Source organism: Morchella importuna, assembly GCF_003444635.1.
Source record: "Morchella importuna strain M04M26 chromosome Unknown Morimp01GS076, whole genome shotgun sequence".
In the NCBI taxonomy this organism is placed as follows: domain Eukaryota; kingdom Fungi; phylum Ascomycota; class Pezizomycetes; order Pezizales; family Morchellaceae; genus Morchella; species Morchella importuna.
The window spans coordinates 53,171-72,733 of NW_025763472.1; the positions used below are offsets into that span (position 1 = coordinate 53,171).

The 19,563-nt window shown below is 48.3% G+C and overlaps 5 protein-coding genes across 5 annotated transcripts; 3 read left to right on the forward strand and 2 right to left on the reverse strand.

The window, feature by feature from the left end:
- Window positions 1-1,783: 1,783 nt before the first annotated feature.
- On the reverse strand, window positions 1,784-2,727 carry LAJ45_11598 (uncharacterized protein; the record flags this gene model as incomplete). Its single annotated transcript, XM_046121081.1, has 2 exons — window positions 1,784-1,944; window positions 2,001-2,727. 2 exons carry the CDS (start codon window positions 2,725-2,727, stop codon window positions 1,784-1,786), a joined length of 888 nt encoding a protein of 295 aa, XP_045965734.1.
- A 2,338-nt stretch (window positions 2,728-5,065) lies between these two features.
- Window positions 5,066-11,107, forward strand: LAJ45_11599 (uncharacterized protein; the record flags this gene model as incomplete). The annotated part of the gene is made up of 4 exons (XM_046121082.1): window positions 5,066-5,165; window positions 5,234-5,307; window positions 5,372-9,372; window positions 9,424-11,107. 4 exons carry the CDS (start codon window positions 5,066-5,068, stop codon window positions 11,105-11,107), a joined length of 5,859 nt encoding a protein of 1,952 aa, XP_045965735.1.
- Window positions 11,108-11,988: 881 nt separating this feature from the next.
- LAJ45_11600 (uncharacterized protein) lies at window positions 11,989-12,478 on the reverse strand (the record flags this gene model as incomplete). The annotated part of the gene is made up of 3 exons (XM_046121083.1): window positions 11,989-12,083; window positions 12,184-12,248; window positions 12,330-12,478. The coding sequence occupies 3 exons, from the start codon at window positions 12,476-12,478 to the stop codon at window positions 11,989-11,991; spliced, it is 309 nt and encodes a 102-aa protein (XP_045965736.1).
- A 1,634-nt stretch (window positions 12,479-14,112) lies between these two features.
- On the forward strand, window positions 14,113-16,314 carry LAJ45_11601 (uncharacterized protein; the record flags this gene model as incomplete). The annotated part of the gene is made up of 1 exon (XM_046121084.1): window positions 14,113-16,314. The coding sequence occupies one exon, from the start codon at window positions 14,113-14,115 to the stop codon at window positions 16,312-16,314; it is 2,202 nt and encodes a 733-aa protein (XP_045965737.1).
- A 1,944-nt stretch (window positions 16,315-18,258) lies between these two features.
- Window positions 18,259-19,563, forward strand: LAJ45_11602 (uncharacterized protein; the record flags this gene model as incomplete). Its single annotated transcript, XM_046121085.1, has 1 exon — window positions 18,259-19,563. One exon carries the CDS (start codon window positions 18,259-18,261, stop codon window positions 19,561-19,563), a length of 1,305 nt encoding a protein of 434 aa, XP_045965738.1.

Below are 19,563 nucleotides of genomic sequence, written 5' to 3' on the forward strand. Positions count from 1 at the left end.
GATGGTAAACATAGGATTTTCTTAATTATCGAATTGGAATACTGAGCTGTATATGTCTACGCAGTTTATTATGACAGGAAGTCCCATCCCCTACAGACTGGAAGCTTTATAACTGGTGTTGTTGACCTCGAGTGAGACATGGTGACTCTGCACCATGGCGCGATGAGAAGGTGCATATCACCAGAGTATGGGGATATTAGTGACGTATTAACCTGGCCGTTAGGATACATGTATGTATTGATCGTCTACGGGCGCACGTCTTGCATGAAATAGACTATATGTACTCTAGAGTACCTACATGTATGCATGACCATGATCCTTGTTTATTAGACCCCAACCATACATGTATGGTTTGGACTGGTGATGGGCCTACATGTATATAATCCAGTCTAGACGCGCGGCGGTACATGTATATTCAGGCATGACCTTATCGGTAGACCATCCATAAGAGTGTCTAGGAAAACATAAGACAGAATCCTTTCCCTTTCGGAAATGACTATCGCATGAATGGACTCGAAAAATGGTTATCGTATAGGTACGGTATCATGTTCTATATATAGCCTCCTTAACCCTCTAATTACTCCCAAAAACATCTACTGCTCTGTCAGCCTGATCCCCATTTCTGTCTTCCCCGCGACACTAATATCGCTTTTTGGTAGTACGCTCTTTTTAGGGTTATTTCCGACGTCCTAGGACCCGGAATGAATCTATCCTTTATACGAGAAATGAACTTACATTTGGTATTTTTAGAGTTAGAGTACAGTGACAAAGCGTGGAATCTATCCATCCAGCAAGGGTAGTACATATATGTGGTGCGATTGAGGTGAATAGGTAATTAGATACGAGTGATATTTCATGATGAAGTTACCTTATTCAATCCTTCCCTAAATGCAATACCTTACTCATGATAGATTATATTTTTGAAACGGCAATGTGATGTATATAAATTAAATGGTTTGGTATGTGAGAAAATCGGTATGAATGGATGTTACGTACATGTAGTGAGTGTTTAATAAAATTGTGCATTCAAGATCGATCGAGCAAGCTAGCTATGCACAGCTAGAATAGGGGGTTATAGACTCAGCGCAGGTATATATAGCCGACTAATTATGTGATTGTAAGCGTATCGCTTTGAAAACAAATCTTTTAATGTTTAGAGACGTGTGTAGAGGTATTGCCTCAAGGGTTGAGGATGAAGGAGCTTTATACTTTATCTATAGGCAAGTGCATATCTGGGGCATTGATTTTATGACTAAAATAACATGGCCATTAAATTAAAGGAAGCATGAGGCGCATTTGAATGAATGAGTGATTCTTGTGAGACTACATGTAGATATTACTTAGATCTTAGATTAAGGCGATACGATGACATTCTTGCTATCGTTTACTGCCGTTGCCAGAAATCGATACTATGTTGGTAATCATTATACTAGGGGGTTCATATGTAGCCATTGTGACTTGTCGTTGTACATAGGCTCCGATAGCTGTATCCTACTTAGACAGGTGGAGCAGTGACTTTGGTGCCTCGATATATTCGCGAGCCTCTGGGTGAACGTAGATTTATTAAAGCTGCTGATTCGCAATGTGGGCATTGCACTGTAAAATAGCCCTTGGCGCAAGAATAGCTCTTTATGCACGAGTTGTTCCTCCACGGAATGAAATTATTGCCCCAGGACCCCATATCAAAACTCCAACCAACTTTCACATATTGAGAGTTATGCCCGGTATATAAATATATATATCTCTCCCAATGACTGAATGCTACACTTATCCTTGGTAAACACTAACCATCCTGAGCAGTAAATGAAATTGCAGCTTTGCTGTAGATGAATTCGTTGATGTCTAGCCTGTTCATTTTACTAATGTGGCGAAGATTTTCATCCAACCAATGCAGCGCGATGTTGTCCGGCCCGATAAAAATTACCTCGATATCCACAAATTTGTCTGTTTGGTTCGTCAAAAACATATTGTAGGAGTAAGTTCAAAGGGTAACCACTGACTGTCCACGAACTGACTGGCTGCAATTTGCCCCTTCCCTTTAACAGCCTTCGCGCCTGGCCACTCCACCTCGTGAGCAATGCGCGAAATGTCTGTGAGGTCCTCGACTATGAAAGTGTATTCTCCGCGTGGCACGTGAATATCACCTGTGATTTTAATGCCTTCTAATCTATTCGGGTTGGGCTGATGAAAAAGGATGAATTCCCATCCGTGAACCGAATAATCGCCAACCCACAGTCCTCTAAACGGGTGCCGTTCGTCGGGGGTATAAAGCCAGCTATCGAGTGCTGCGAAGGTTTCGAACTTTTCCTTCATAGCATATGGCAACCTGTCCGCTAGGGATCCACTGGCTCCGTCGAACCTCATCCATTTTCTGAACCGAAACAGCTTTTGTGAAGCATCAGCTACTGATTCCGGCTGATGCTCGCCATCTCTGTAGCCGTGCTCAGAGCTATTACGTGTGCGCTCAGCAGAAGGTATTTTTGTTGGCGGCCAGAGTGACATTGAGGAGACCTGCCGATCAACGGGCACCACTGTAGTGCGGGAAAGTGATGATGCTATCGAGCCCCACGTGGATGGCGGCTCTATTTCGAATTGTGCATTTGGAGGTGTATCTTTTGTAAGACTAAAGATTGGGCTTTCCCACAGTCGTACGAACGGTTGGATATCTGATATAAAAACAGTAGGGTCCAGCGACCATGGTTTCACGCTTGAAGGATCAAAGTTCATACTATGCGCTAAAAGATTGTAGATCTGAATGGCACCGGGTTCAGGATTATAGCGCGCAATGAAGAGGCAACCTGTAAACTGGCGATCGCCGTGCCAAACACGGCCGTGAAGCCAGAAATGGTGGTGGAGTGCTGCATATAGTTCTCTGAAGGATTCATAGGGCGTTGGGGAGCTTAAGCGTAAAGGAGAAACGACCCTGGCCCAGATAAGCTCCGATCTTGCGAGTATATTAAAGCGTCTGGAGACCTTTAAACAACGTCCAAGGCTAACCCCGTCGAGGAGATCCAGGGTGAGAGTCAGAATTTCTAAAATATATGAGGAAGAGTCAGTATAAAACAGAAAAGAAAATACAGGGGCGGGGAGGCGAAAGAGAAAGAAGGGGGAATCGCTGACCGTTTGGGAGATCAAGGATGTGCTTTGAGGGCTTGGGTATATCCATTTCGATGTCTGAGATTCTGCAAGGTAAGGTGCGATGAAACTTGAGGAGCGAAGGTTCAAGATATTGGCTAAGGCCTAGGTCGATGAAGAGGTCGATGAACTGGATTTAAGGATACATGTAGGTAGGAGTATGGGAGTTACCGAGTTACAAGTAATTCGTGAGTATTGGGGCCTATCGTTACCTACATACATGTACATACATGTAAGTACATGTACTACTAGTAAGAACATGTGGACACTTTAGAGTACTATTGTAACATATATCGATTGATAGTATATAGAATATGGTCATGGTTATATATGAATTTCCTGCGGGTCTTACTATACTACGGGTTATTTGTCTGCCTCCAAATTACTCTTCACGGGAATGAATTCGAGTATGTGCTGTAGGTATTGTGGAGCTGTACCTACAGTATTGTATTCTACAGTAGGTTATTGTGCCCTGTTCTGAAGAACACTCACTTTATCAATCATTATCAGCCCCGCTTCACGTGCTTGTGGTCACTGCATGGCTTGAGTTGCCACGACAACGGGCGTAAAGTACCAACGCGTCCTCACGTGATGTCATTATTCTTGGCCTTCTCCAGATCTTCGGTTCCTGCATCGACAGGTGAACGGTTCTGGGCTAGTACGCTTATGTCATAAACATACAGATACATCTTGTGTAGTGTATATACCGAAACTTTTAAGTACTACATGTACTCGCGACCAGCAACAAGAACCCGAAAATGCACGCCCTAATCTGCAATTTCCATTGGAGTAGAAGTCAAAAATACACCAAAGACTTGCAGCTGCATATTCGGGTTCTTGTTGCTGGTCGCGAGTACATGTACCGTACCTACTGTACATACATAAGTACATGTACCTACAAGTACATAAGTACTTGTATGTACGCCTGTACAACCAATGGTTCTTCTAGTCATAAGTTTAACTCTAGACGGTTTTGATATGAGATGTATGTACCGGGTGTTGAGGGTAAGTGATCAGAATCTGATAAGTAAATGTTGTGGTGAATACGTGTGTTTGTCTTATCAGATTCTGGTCACTTTTCGCTACACCCTAGTACATGTAGGTACATGTGTTGTGTGATTACAAGGCCAATCGTGTTTTGACATCTCTCCGCGGGTTCTGACTGGCTCTTATGTGAAGTACATCGTTGACCACGAACATCCAAGTTTTGTGGTTAGGTGACAAGTGTTGGCACTGTCATTTACCACAGGTTGTGTTCAATGTCATAGGGTTCTAGAGACAGGGAGAAGAAAGATGAGTAAGGAAAAAAAAAACAGGGAAGGTATGCGCCAAGCTCAAGTACTGCCAGCAGGTTGGTTATGGTTGGTTGGGTGCACCCCACTCCCTGAGAAATGAGTATGAGGTTGCTACATACAACGCGCATTCTTCCTGGCACTGTCCAGTCAACTCACACCCACCTCTTCTACACCAGCCATCTGTTGAGATTCAGCGAACTACTAAGAGCCTCGATCGACTGTCCTGCAGCAAGGCTTTCGGCCTTCCAGCTCATCACTGCTGCCGCTGCCGAATTGCTATCTCAAAGGGTAATAGTGAGAACGTGTGTACTGAAGTTCCGTTTACGCTCTATCCATCCTATGCGTCAGGCTGCAGCTACAAATAATTGGCTGTTCTGCCTGGGCTAGATCGGACCGGAGCTGCTGGAGCTTTTATCCCATTATTTTTCAACCTTTAAAGACCCCGCCCCGAATATCGCTAACCTCTTTCATCTTTTATCAACTACAGTGACTGAATTCTACCTTACTACACCACCGAGACAGAAGGAAAAAAAAAAAAAAACTCCCCCACCCAACTTCCCCACGTCACCAAGAAACGAAATTCAAATTTAAGGTTCACGCGGCCAAGACCCGAGATTTAAGCATCTCTTCTAGAAATGCCTACCTCGTATTCGTACAAGGTGCGGGTCCTCGCAGCCTTGGATGCGCATTACACTCCATCACGACCCACTACTCCAATACCACTACGATCTATCGGTATCTTCCTCTACCCCTACTTCCGGTTTGTTTCATCTTAACTGACTAGTTTTGCTGTGATTTCATAGATTCAACATATGAATCTGACTGCAGGGCGAATCGTCTGTTCTTGTTGTCCACTTGGAGGAAGCGCGTCAAAATTGTATTATTATCCTTCGTTTATCAGTTCTTATAGTTATAGAATCTAATCATAACTCGATTTATAGGTACTGGACAAGCTTGTTGCCGAAAACTGGCTTATTGAGAGAAAGGGCAGCTATACACTAACTCCTCGACTGCGTACGGTGATAGCAGACGAAAAGCTCCGCCACAATGTCAACCAGAGGAACCATGAGTGGAGGGTGTTCGCTAGCGTGGCTAAAAGGATGGAAACAGGACCTGCCTCCAACACGGGGAATGCGGCACCATCATCCACTCCAGCAGGAAGAACTCGAACTCGAACAAGTCTTTCTATTGTTGAGATGCGTTCCCCAGCTCAGGCGGGGACACCTGCACTGTCAGGCCAGAACAAAAACTCGATTGGTACAGCTGCGCCAGAAGTTGTTATATTTTCAAGTCCTGCCTCACGAACTAGAAATCGAACTAGCCTTGCGGGTATCGTTGAAGACAATAATGGTGCTCTGGTATCCGCCTTGGATGTTATTACTGTTCGCCCCCAATCTTCAGGCGGCAGAAAGAGCCGTGTGTCAGATCCTGGTCCGCCTCTCTCAAGATCTGGCCCAGCGTCCTCGACCCCCAACACTCGGAAACGGAGACCTTCGGGAGGTTCCGCGGCCCCTGTTCGTGCCACTCCTACGGTTTCTCGTCGCCGAAGCATTGTCCCGACTCGACCTAATCGGCGCCACACCCTTGCTGTTGCTCCTACGCAACGATTTACTTTCCCTGAGACGGCCGTGCCTGTATCCAAACAAATCCAGTTTTACCCGCTGAAACAGACACTGTCCGCTCGCACTCGTCGTGCGCTCCGCCGCAATGCCCTCAGTGAGGAAATGAATGATATCGATGCCGAGAAGCGGGCTGGTCAAAAGAAAAACCGCGAGCTGCTTGCGAAGCTTAGGGCCGAATTGGCTGAGAGCTCTGAGAGACTCAAGGAATTGGAGAGAGAACTTGCGGCAGCTAGGTTTGCACCTTCAGTAGAGCCCGAGGAGTTGGCTCCTATCAATGAGGAACAGGATGATGGAGACTACGATATGGGTTACTCCCGGGTAGATAGTCCGGAAGATCTTGCACCTATTACTCCTTCTAGAAGATCGCCGCCCTCTGTCAACGTTGCGCAGGTTGAGCAGACTCCGTCGTCTCACCGTGACCAAAAAATCAGGGAACTTGAGCTTATGATCGAGGCACTGCGGCAAGATATCGCCCGACGCGCCGAAGAGGAGCGAATTCGAGCCCAAGAAGATGAAGTTTTTCATGATGCCGAAGAACAAATCTTGCACGAGGAAAACCATGCTTTGGCCGAGAGAATCGAAGAACTCACAGCTCTTAGGGGCAAGACTGTTTCCTTTCAAGATGACATAGAAGATACCAACCAGGAAGACGACGAAGAGGAATATATGGGACCCCTCGCGGACGATTTCGATGATGACGTCACGGATATTGAGGAACACCCAAAGCACGCGACTCACAGCTCTTTTGGTGTTGACAGCGGAATTGGAACATCTACTCAACAAACCGTGGAGGTGGGACTCCAAAATGAAAGGATTGCGGAGCTCGAGGATCAAAATAGCCGTCTTCAGAGGGCTATCGACACCTTGAACGGAACGATCCGAGAAATGGAGGAAAACCTAGAGGAGACTCACCTGAGCTTGGCAGAACGCAAAAAGGCCCAGGACAGGTTGAAGAAAGAAAACGAGAAGTTAAAGAGGTTGGAGAAGGAGTTAGAAGAGAAGGTTACCGAATTAGAAGAGATGGAGGGGGAGAGATTGGAAAACGTTGGGCACAAAGTGATACAGACTGATGACGTGGTGGATCAAGAGAAGCTTGAAATGGAGCAGCAGATGGATGATTTGACAGGGCAGGTTGCGGAGTTGCAGGAAATGATTAGGGTGGTCACGGAGGAGAAGAAAGATGCCCACGCCAAAATAGCCACCACCGATGTACAGATTGCAGCTTTGCAATCTGCCGCGGATGCTGCTGAAGTTGCAAAAAGTGAGGCGGAAGCACAAATCCGTGCTCTGACGATCCAAATTTCTGAGCTTGAAGATAGTATCTTAGAGGATAAGAGGGAGATTGAGCACACTGCAGAGATGGCACATGTCCAGATTACAAACCTGCAAGAGGCTAAAGAGTCTAATGAGGCGGCGAAAATCGGTGCTCAAGCTCAGATCCATACACTCACAAATCAAATAAAGGACCTCGGGGCTACCACAACGGAGGAGAGGGAACGTGCCAAGGCTCAAATTGTGGAAATGCAAGAGCTGATTGAGTCTGCTGGAGCCGCACAAGATGAATCTCAAACTCAGATCCAGAGTCTCGAAAATGAGGTTAGAGAGATTCGGGAATTGGCCGAGAAAGAGCAATCAGATGCCAAGTCTCAAATTTCCGCTGCTTATGCGCAGATCGCCGAGCTGGAGGATACTATTGAGTCTAGCCAAGCTTCAATAGCGGAAGCTGAATCCCAGATCCGCGCCCTTGAGCGTAGAATCTCAGATCTCGAGTCTGATGCGTCTACATTCGAGGCAGAAAAAGATGAGCTGCAACAGGAAATCGACATACTAAACCGTCAAGTGGAAAGTTTGCAAGAAGAACTGGAAGAGTTACGGGAGGACAATCAGGAGCTGAAGCAGGAGTTGGAAGGGATTAGGGATGAGAGTAGGAGATTCGAGGAGGTCGCTGAGACTCTGAAGCATGACAAAGCTAGTCTCGAGGAGAACGTGGAAAGTTTAGAGGAGAAAGTACAAGAGTTAGAGACTCTAACGGAGGACTTAACCAAAGCCAAAGCGGCACTCGAAGTTGATTACACCAATCTCAACCTTCAACTCATATCTCAAAAGAATGCGATGGATTTGGCGGAACAAGTTAATGCAAGATTCCAAAAAGATATTGCTGAACTTCGCGCCCAGATCGAAAGCATTGAAAAGGAAGCGGAAACTTCGAGAAGCCAGAAGGAGAGCTTTGAACGAGATATCATCTCGCTTCAGGCTCAGGTTTCATCTCTGGAAAGCGAGCGCAAACTCTCTGGTGACCAAAACCAAGATCTTCAAGGCCAGCTTTATGAATTGTCTACCCAGATCGCCTCTTTCGAACAAGCCATCCAGGAACTTAATGAACGGAAGGATCTGCATGAGAACACAATCGATGATCTACGGGCTCAAATCGAGACACTGCAGCGGGCGGGCAAGGTTGCGGAGCAGGAAAAAGAGTCGCTTGAGCAGGATATCGATGACTTGAAATCTCAACTAGCTGAAGTTACTGAAGAGTTGCTTGCTTCCCGTGCTGAGAATGATCTCTCTAAACAAGATACCGAAAATTGCAAATCAGAGATTTTAAGGCTCAACGAGCTCCTGGGAATCGCTAACAGGGATGGAGATGATCTGCGTCAAGAGGTTAACCAATTGTCAGAGATGGTGGAATCTCTTGAAGGAGCATTCAAGGGCAGTAACGAGAAGAACCGTGGCCTGGAGCACAATATCAAGACACTTCAACTTCAGATAACCAAGTTCGAGCAAGCTTCCGTGATAGCCGACGAAGAGAAATCCATTATCCAGCAGAAGATCCGACCTTACATTCATGGAGAGCAATCACTGGATATGGCGGTCGACGAGGTTCTGACAGAACTTGTCATGGCCAAAAATCGCGCTGACGAGAACGAGAGGCTTAGAACTGAGTTGTCGAACAAAATCAGAATTTTGGCACAGGATGATGAAGAGAGCGACTCGGATTCGATTAACCCCGAGGAGATTGTCGAGAAACTGACCGACCGTTTTAGGGAAGTTCGCCAGAGTGTTGAAGAACTATACCTCCTCTGTGGAAAATCGCAAGAATCTCCATTTGAAGGGCGTAATTTGGAAGAATTTTCAGGTACTGGCTCGAACGGAGATGCACTTACAATGCTAGGATCTTTGGTTGAAGCCTTGTATCAAAAGGTCAACGATGCACAGGACAGGGCCAGCAGATTGAGAGAGGACTACCAGAGGGAGAGGGATCAATCTAGGCTTTACGGAAGCTATCTTGAGGATGTTGCTATGGCCATTGATGGTGAAGGACAGTTACCCGACAAATCCCAAGCCTTGGATCTTGTCACCTTACGTCTTTCTAGTTTGAAGAAACAAATTGAGGATGCTGAAGAAAGGGTTGAGGAATTGAACCAAGCTGTCGTTCGCAAGGACAACACTATTAGGGATATGGAAGCTGATATCGACTCTGCCAAACGAAAGGAAACCGAGCTTAATCAGAAAATTGCTAGTTCTATTGCTGCTCATAACCTCACCACTAGTCGGCTCAGCAATGCTCAAACCGAAATCCATGCGCTTTCCCAGACTATACGAAATAAGGAGAACGACATCGAAAGGCTGCAGGCGACCGCCCAAGAGCAGGCTGATAAAGAACAGGAGCTTCTTGGGACCATCGAACAGCAAACCATCGAACACAGCAAAGCTGTTCGAGAGCTGAAGCACCAGAGAGATGAAGCCGTCAACCAGCTACAGCAAAGGCTGAGCGATGCACTGGAGTCCAAGGCCAAAGTTGAACATCACTTCAGCCAAGCAAAAGAGGAGAACGCGCTTATTGTAAAAACTCTCCAAGATGTCCTTGCTGCGACTCGAGGTGAGCTCGGCGAGACCAAGAAAGAGTTGGATGCAAAGAAAGCTTCGTACCAGCAGACTATCGAGGCACTTGAGGGCAGGGCTGCTCAAAGTAAAGGTGAAATCGTCGAGTTATCCCGAAAGCTTCGTGAGCAAGAAGAAAAGACTAGGCAGGAAATCTTGGTCCTTGAAAGCAAGTTGAAGTCCTCATCGGAGGAAGTCGAACGCCAAGTATCGGCACTACGTCGAGCCGAATCCCAACGTGATAAAGTTGCCAATCAACTCAATTCTGAAATCGAGAGCAACCAGCATGCGATTTCAGTTCTGGAAAAGAAGATGCATAAAATCATAACCGATGCCAAGATTCAGCAGGATGGTGATAGGAAAGCCGTCTCTGGCCTAAATGCTCAGCTAAGGACCGTCGAAAATACCGCGGAAGAGGAAAGAAGGGCTTTACAAGAAAATATTAGCTCACAGATGGACGAGGTCAACCAGCTTACTGGCCGTATCGAGGAGCTTGAAGCACTTCTAGAGGAAGTGGAAGAGTCCGAAAGAAGCTTAGACGAGCAACTTAAGGTCACCGAGAGCCAGTCTCAACTTTTCAAGGAGGAGGCAGACAAGGCCCAGGGAGCGCTCATGGCGGAGAAGAGAGCACTTTTGCAGGAGCTCGCTGAGTTAAAATCCAAGTATGGCTTTGCCGAGGAGAAAATGCGGGGCGATATCACCACTCTCGAAGCCCTTGTTGAAGACAAATCACAGCGCATCTCCGAGCTCGAGAACGTTCTCTCCATCCTCAGGGGTGAAAAGTCTAAACTTATCGATAATATCAACGGCCTCAAAGAAGAGAACACCACGCTTGAAGATATGCTGGACACGGAACGGAAGAAGGGCGCAGAGGCGGTATCAAGCCTGGCGAACGAAGCCGAAAAGTTCATGGCAAGGTTTGGTGATGTCAAGAACCAATGCACAAGGGCAAGCAAACTGCGAGAGGGATTGAGCAACAAGCGCAAGAGAGCTATTGAAGAGCAAGAGGATGAGGAGGGAGGACCTAGTCGCATGCCACCAACCCCGGCATCATCCGTTGTTACCGGAACTGGCGGATTCAAGAAGTTGGAGAGTAAGCGCAGAAGATATGATAGTGGTATTGGAGTTGATGAGGAGGATGAAGAGTTTGAAGGCGTCTCGGCAGTCGGTGTTTGATGTTCTTTCCCTCTAGGTTTATTTCTTTCCACTTTTACCTTTTCCTTTCATAGCATTCTTATTTTTAACGTTCTTCTTTGTCTTTGATTCCCTCTCGGGAAAAGTTGGGAGCGTGAGGGATTTTTGGTGATAATGAAGTTATGAATTCGCGAGCCCTATGGTTACCTTTCTCTTGTCTTTATTTACATGTTTCTGCGTTAATTAGGTTTTGGGGGGATACCGCGCTTGATTTTGGGTTTCTTTACATTCCCCTGTTTGTGTGTGGCCCTTGATTGGTTCTGTGGGATTGAATTTTTTTTTCTTATTTCTACTTATTGGCACGTGTATACACGTTTGGTACTTATGGGAAACGTTTCTTGATTGATGTTTTGGTAAACGTGGGAATGGTTTGAAATTTCTCTATTCGCGATCACTGCGCGACGTTCTTTTCTTTTCTTTTCTTCTTTTTTTTATATCTTATTTGGTTTCATACTACTGGAGGGTATTTATGTTGAAAGCCTGGAGGTAACTTACTACTTTACGTTTAACGTTGAGCAATTGGAAATGAAAAAGAGATGTACTACGTATATATGTAACTCTCTAGCCCTGGGTGGCTGGTCTTAGGAATTTTTTCACGATTTAGGTTTGTCATAATCATGATTTCAAGTACATGTATGTGTGTTCTCAAGTCTTTTCTACTTTCTCTATAAACAATAGATTATAAACTGAGTGTCAAAATCTGGTTTATAATACAATTCATCCTGTGATTTATTTCTTGTGTTCCGTAGACAAGGGAATTCTTTACATCGTTTGGGACCGCACTGTGTAATTCTATACTAGCGATATTTAACCTAGGACGCGCCTACATGTATTTTCCCTTACATGGGCCGCACTGCTGCCCTTTATGCTGTGGTGGGCCCCGTACTACCTGAGTCCATAGCAGGAGGAGTAGTAGAAGCGTGGCGGACAAGAACCTTCCGCTCCTCGCCTTTAACCACTAGATTACATCAAGTTCAACGTCAATGTGCTTCTCATTCTGTGTTGACGCAATGCAAATAAAAAGAAGGGCTCTTACCCGGGGAGGGTTAGGTACATACGTCGATTCCACAACACCCAACTGGTAACAATCGCAATTGGCAGCGCAATGATCATTACCCTCACTCTACACCCACCCGAAACCAACCATCAGCTAATCAGCTCTCAATCCATCATCCCCCTCCCCCCCCAAAGGAAGAGTTTTTACCTTCGCTCGGCCGGCTTGTATTTACTCGGCAGCTCCCCCGGCGACAGCGGGCGCGGGATGCCGTCTGGGAACTGCGGGTATCTGGAGTTCTGGGGCGCCGGCGAGGCGGCGGGTACCTTGCGCCGCGGGAGATCGTCGAAGTTTGCCATTGTGCGTGTGGCCCGGAAAGGGGGGGGGGGTGTTGTGAGGCTGAGAATTAAAGTTTTAGATAAGTAGGGCCCAGGGGGAAGGGATTGTGGAGCGGAGGGGGTTACCCGGATTGGTTTGTGGGCGGGGTGGAGATGGTGGATGTGCGGTGCGGGGATGGGGGGGTCATGGGTGGTCACTCGGTGGGGTGGTTGACTAATTCGTGAGAGGTGGCTTGATATTTGGGGAGACTAAGTACATATAGGTAATCTAGGTAATCCCGCCACCACCAGTGTCAATTACATACATAGAGATACGAAAGGGCTTGCTGTCGACTATCCGAATATGGGGCAATATTACGCCTTTTTAGTGGAATAATCAACGAACCGGCTGACTTGTAATTGGCGCCTCAAACAAGCCTTGATAACCCGGCGTGTAGGAAAATTTTCAGACGAATTTCAGCCTTTTCTACCACCATATGGCCTTGTTTGATGGTCATTAGGGTGTTTTTTTGGGGGGGCGTTGTTGGCTCAGGAACTTGGCCTCATTTCTGGAATTTACATACGGATAAATAACTGCTGCATACACACCGTTATCATCTGAATCAGGACCCCCCTTCATCAAGTGGGCTCTCCCTAGGTGCCGTGGATTCGTGAAGAAACATGGCTAGCTGAATATCATCGACTAGATGAAGTCTACAATTCGCCTACAGGCGGTACTGAACTATGGGGGCGGAAGTTAGTACTCTTCCTGGGGGAAATGATGATTCCCGACTACTAGCATTGCAAGGGGCAGGGGTTTCTCGTCGCAAATATGGTGTCGAGATTTCGGGAAATCCTCAATTGTTTTGTCCGAGGGACCCAGGCACCGGTGGAAGTGCTAGGCACAGTGGTATCCGGGGTTGTGCAATGTGTATGTCCGGCAATAAAGGCTTTTCAGACATTGTTGTTATTGCTTTTTCGCTTTCGCCACAAAGTTGGATAACTATCCTGAGATGCAGACATGCAAAAAAAAAAGAAAAAAGAAGACGCTCTCTCGAGTAGCTGTCCCTATGACGTACATACATACGGGTTTCATACCTATTATCATCCATCCACCTGTCAAAAAAACAAACCTGGTAGTGAAGTTATGGGGGCCCCTGACGTCGATTCCAGGGTATGGAAGAAGTAGCGGAGGAGGGAAATAGACTCGAAATACTGCCAGGAAGAGTTACTATTTACTAAATTGGTACACTTCTACTATTAACCTACTAATATTCGCGCTATCTACATAGTACTAAAGACTGTTTAATAAACTGCCACTGACTGGATTAGGATAGGATGAGTTGTATCGCCCTCGGGGATTTGGCCCCTCTGGGTTCCTGGCGAAAAAGAAAGGCGCCTGCCCCTGGACCTTTCCCGGCTCGAACACCCCCCCCCCAACATCTTTTCCCCACTAACCACTAACAACCACCAGATCTGAGTGCTCCCTCGACCTCTGATATTGTTTTCGCTATTCTCGAGTCAGTCCCTGGGCCGCCCAGAACCAAATAAACACGGAAATCGTCACATATAGATCTACCGCAGCAGCATACCGTAATTTCAACTTCAGCACTCGTTGCATCCCTATCATCGCCAGCCTAGCCCGCACCCAGAGCTCCCCCCCCCCCCGGGTCCCCATGGCCAACCCGCAGCCCCCCTCAACCGCCAACACCCCCCGCTCCTCTACCCCCACTACCGCCCAGCAACCCCAAACCTCCCAGAACTTCTCCTCCCTCGTGTCCACAATCCTCAAGACCAGCGGCCGCGAGCCCCCCCCACTCGTCGGCTCCTCCACCACTGTCATCGGTGACACCCTCTACGCCTTCGGCGGCCGCCTCCTCTCGCGCACAACCCCGCAGCTAACATGCCACATGTACGCGCTCGACCTCATCACGCGCGTCTGGGTCCGCCTTGACACAAAGGGCGACATCCCGCGCCCGCGCTACTTCCACAGCATGTGCGCGCTTGGCGACACGAAGCTCGTGTGCTTCGGCGGCATGTCCCCGGCCACCAGCCAGACGGGTGGCCCCGGCGGTATGGGGATGGCTATGAATGCGCCCGGCGGTGGAGGCGGGGCATCGGTGTCGGCAGGCCCCGACAGCCAGAATGAGGTTATGGTCATGAGTGATATACACATCTTTGATATCCAGACCAATACGTGGACGTTCATACCGGCGCAGGACCCGCCGGAAGGGAGATATGCGCATTGCGCGACGGTGCTGCCGACGTGCGCGACGTTTACGAGTGCGAATAGTGTTGCGGCGCCGGTGGTGGGTGGGCTGGGGCTGGATAGTGTCGGGGGTGCGGAGATGGTCGTTGTGGGCGGTCAGGACTCGGCGAATCACTATATCGAGGAAATTAATGTATTCAATTTGAGGTCGCTGAAGTGGACGTCGACGAGGGCGCTGGATAGGTCTTGTGGAGCTTACAGATCGGTCGTGGCGCCGTTGGGCAGAGGGTTGACGTCGTCAATGATCGGTGCGAAGGGAATCGAGAAGGGAAACGATAAGGGAATCGAGAAGCCCAGCTCCAATGGTACATATGCGGATAACGATCCAGTCGTTCCCGGTGCGCCTCCGGTGCCAACGGAGACGAATGCAATGCTCATCTACTCAAACTACAATTTCTTGGACGTGAAGTTGGAGCTTCAGATACGATTGCCGGATGGGAGTTTGACGGAGAAGCCCATGAACGGGCAGTACTCACCCCCGGGTCTGCGCTTTCCCAATGGTGGAGTCTTGGACGATCACTTTGTTGTGAGCGGCACCTACCTGACCAGTAGCAAGCAAGAGTACGCCCTATGGGCATTGAATCTCAAAACACTTATATGGTCCCGCATTGATGCGGGTCAGGTCTTTGCACAAGGCTCATGGAATCGCGGCATTCTGTGGAGCAAGAGAAATTCATTTCTAATTCTGGGCAACAAGAGCCGGTCTCTTGTTGAAGACTACAATCACCGCCGGATCAACTTTACCCATGTCTGCGTGGTTGAGCTGGAGGCATTCGGACTCTACGAAAACCCCAGAATGCATTCCCACCCTGCCCTCCAGCGTGCATTCTCTCCCGAGGCCCAGGAACTTGGCCGTCTTGTCTTTAGTATGCGTGAGATGGCTGATATGGATTTCCTGTCCATGAGCGGTGAGCGGATACCCGTCAACTCCCGCATCATTTCACGCCGTTGGGGTCCATACTTCCTTGAGCTACTGAACGCATCCAACAAAGAGCTACCGCCGTCTCCTGGGGGCCAAAGCAGGGTGCATATGTCGTTGTCCATCAACCAGCAGCATCCCATGGGCAAAGACTTGCAGCTCCAACCCCCCAGCACAACACAGTTCAATCCGCTGGACCGCCCAAGGATCCTCTACCTCCCTCATACGCAGCAGACTTTGTTGGCGCTCGTGCACTTCCTTTACACGTCCACTCTCCCGTCATCGGCCCACCCGCAGAGTAGCCCCCAGGTTCTAGCCTCGCTCCTCCAGATCGCGCGGCCGTACCGTGTTGAGGGTCTTCTCGAAGCGGTTGTTGAACGGTTACACCAGGCTCTCGACGGTAAGAACGCTGCGGCCGTGTTTAATGCCGCGGCGATGGCCGCCGGTGGTGGTGCGGCGATCTATGGGGGTCTGGCAGCACCAAGGAGGAATCTGGACGGGTTTGTGGGGGCTGAGGCTATCGAGAATGCAGAGGCATGGAGAGGCGGGGTTAGTAGTGTCATTGGGTTGCAGAAGAGGGGGTTGCGCGGCTTGATGGAGGGCCGTAGGATAAGGGAGAGGGCGAGAAGCATGGGTGGCGGAAGAGCGTCGGAGGGTGCGGCGATGGCCCAGGGGATCGGGGCGAACTAAGACTTATTTTTGTTTCCGTTTTCCGTTTCCCTTTGTTTCCCTTTGTTTCCTTTTTTTCTTGAAAATTTTGTTTAATTGAGCGAAGCGTAAGTATTGGAGTGGTATGTCGCGATAGTACCCGGTGGACTGCTTTTCATTTTTTTGTCATCTTTTCCTCATATATCTTGTTTTTTTTGTGTTCTTTTGCGCTTTGACTATTGGGACTGAATTTGTCTGTATTTTTCCTTTTCTTTATTGGATGACCGCAAGAATGGGATGGATGGGGATATTCTTTTTTCCTAGGACATTAGTGGTGATATTCTTTCGTATCAATTGGCAAACCTTTACATTTAGTGCTGATAACATCCTCCTCGTCTATGGCCTCTGCTTTGCTGTGTTTTTTCGTGCTTGTGCAGAGAGAGAGAGTCTCTGCATGCTTGGAAGACTCACATCGGTATCGGGAAGCTCGGTCGCGCGCGGTCTGAGCCCGGTCCGTGAGTAGAGCAGACCAAGAGGATCATCGATCAATGTGCTATCCCACTCTACATACTCTACAGCGAGAGGGAAAATTATTGTAGAAACAGGGGTCTAAAAACAGGGTTTCTATGGCTGGGCAAGCCAATAGGACTCTTCCCATACTTCTACAATAATTTTACCTCACGCTGTACAAGATACGGTACTCAATCCACGTAATAGACCGTGTGCACCTGTGCCGAGAATGTACCTGTGCCGAGCATCTTATCTGATCTCTAGGGATCCGCTCCAAATGGTGGCTAAAATGCTGCCTTTATTATAAGGTGCTCGGCACAGGTGCACACGGTCTAGATACTCGACTAAATTTCTTTTGCGGCGAATACATAAGTCTGCAAGCCAATGATATCTGACGTGAAGGCTCCGGCGAATCGCCAAATTTATCCCTGACTCCACTAAAAGGGCCTAGATAACGTGTTGTAGTGGCCACGCTAGACTCGGGACGGACCGCCCAAGTGCGACCTCCGCTACTTGCAGTTTTGGGTTGCACATTGCATGTCCTCTGGTTGTGAAGCTGGCGTTCGTGTAAAAAGTATAAAAAGTATTGTAGATTTACGAGTTTTATCTCCAACTGGATTGAGCCCAAGATTTCTAAAGCGAAGGAATAACCCTACTGTGTTTCAGCTGACGACCTCTCCGGTTAACCGCTAGACAACTCGCCCACTGTTTTACCTGGCTGGAAATGATATTTAGACGCCAAGACACGCAGGAGGCGCCTAGCCCTTTTGGGCGCCTGTGTTATGTGATCCGTCACTCTTGCGAATAGACGCCCAGTCACAGTCCATCACTCGAAGGAAATAAAGCACGTGACAGGCCGAAGTGGATTTAAACAGCAATGAGGGGGAGCGGTGAGAGCAAAAGCAGTACGTCTCGCGATGGCGAGTGACCACTTCGGTATATGAAGTTTGGAGTTCTGTCGAAGAGAGTCTCGGGCCACAGACATACATTGTGCCTGTAAGAATGACGTCTCATCCTGGTCTTTTAGGCTTTTTCGCTTAAGGATCCACAGTTAATTGTGCATAAACCTCGTGTCTATCCTGGTTAGTCAAGGTGCACGTTAAAGGCTTTCATAGGTGATTTACAAATAGTCACTTATGTACTTACATACACAACTGCAGTCACCGATATATGATTGCTCCGCAGATAGTATCCTTGTTTCTTTCACAATCAAAAAGACTGCAAGGTCATGCGGGGAGACTTCTGTTTCAGACTCAAGCTTTTCCAGGTTCAACCTAAATTGACCGCCCATTTTGATGTTTTCTAATCGGCCCACAGGAAACGGGGTCACTATCAACTTTATAAAAGCTGTGTTTGTGCCCTCGATCCTACCGTCAAAATGTTCCGTCAAATAACCGTGCCTCGGCCTGTAAAAGACTCAGTCACCAAAAGCCGCATTCCACCGGACGCTCTCGTCCAATTCGTCTACAAAATACAATGGCAATTGTAGAAACCCTCATCTATACAGTGGGTTCTATTGCAGGGGCCGGATTCTGGAAATATGGCATACTTGCTGTAATGCCCTTCCTCTGGTTCTGGCTTAACCTTCGATACGGCCTCGGAGACTTCGATATCCCCACAATTGGCGTTCCACCAGGACTCCTAGGCCCCTGGATAGCTCCCTACAACTGGATGAAGAACTCCCCGCACCTGATCCGCGAGGGTATGGCCAAGTACGGAGCTCGAGGTCTACCCTTCAAGATCCGCTCCCCTAGTCGCTGGATGGTTTTTGTGAACAAACCCACCATTATTGACGAACTTATTCGGCTTCCTAAAAATGTTGTTTCGTCCAGCGCGGCGCTGGATGATATCTTTTTCACGCAGTTCACCATGTACAAGGACGCCGCGTCGGACCCGCCGTTCGCAGAGATTGTGTTGAAGCAGCTGTCTGGGAGATGTTGGGAGTTTATGCCGCTGGCTGTGGAGGAGGTCAAGATGGCGTGGGATGAGAAGACGAAGATTGGGGAGGAGTGGACTGACGTACCTGTATGGGAGGTTTTCATACAGCTTGCTGCGAGAGCGGTTATTCGGTCCATCATTGGAGCGCCGCTCTGTCGCAACCAGGAGCTGCTGGATAATATCATAGCATATGCTGAGGGAGTTATCATGCACAGTGAGCTACTGGAGATAATCCCGGCAACTCTGAGGCCTTTCGTCAATAAGTTTATATTCCGGAATAAGCCCTTGGACGTGTGCATGTCCTATTTCGGCCCCATCTTCCAGGAGCGCCGAAACATCATGAAAGACGGGAAATACAGCGGGAATGTTAAGCCCGATGATGGATTCCAGTGGGTCATTGATACATGCCCTCCCGATACCACCATCGAGAGGATGGTGAAGAAGCTCCTCTTCATCTTCACCGCCGGAATCCATACCACCGCCGTCGCAGGCACGCACTGTGTCCACGACATTGCCGCAATACCGCACTTCCAAGGCCCTGCTCGGGAAGAGATCGCACAGGAGCTTGGTGCTGCGTCTACAGTGAAGGAGACCAAAGAGGCCTGGGCGCCAATGCGCAAGCTAGATAGTGTCCTTCGTGAGAGCGCGAGGATGAACAGAACGCATCTGGGCACAGTCATGCGGAAGTTCATGGTTCCATATACGTTTTCTGACGGGATGGAGATACCGAAAGGTGCTTGGGTTGTGGGTGCGTCGTCGACGATACATCGGACGAATATTTACGAGGACCCGGATACGTTTGATGGGTTCAGGTTCTCGAGGATGAGGGAGGAGGCGGGATAG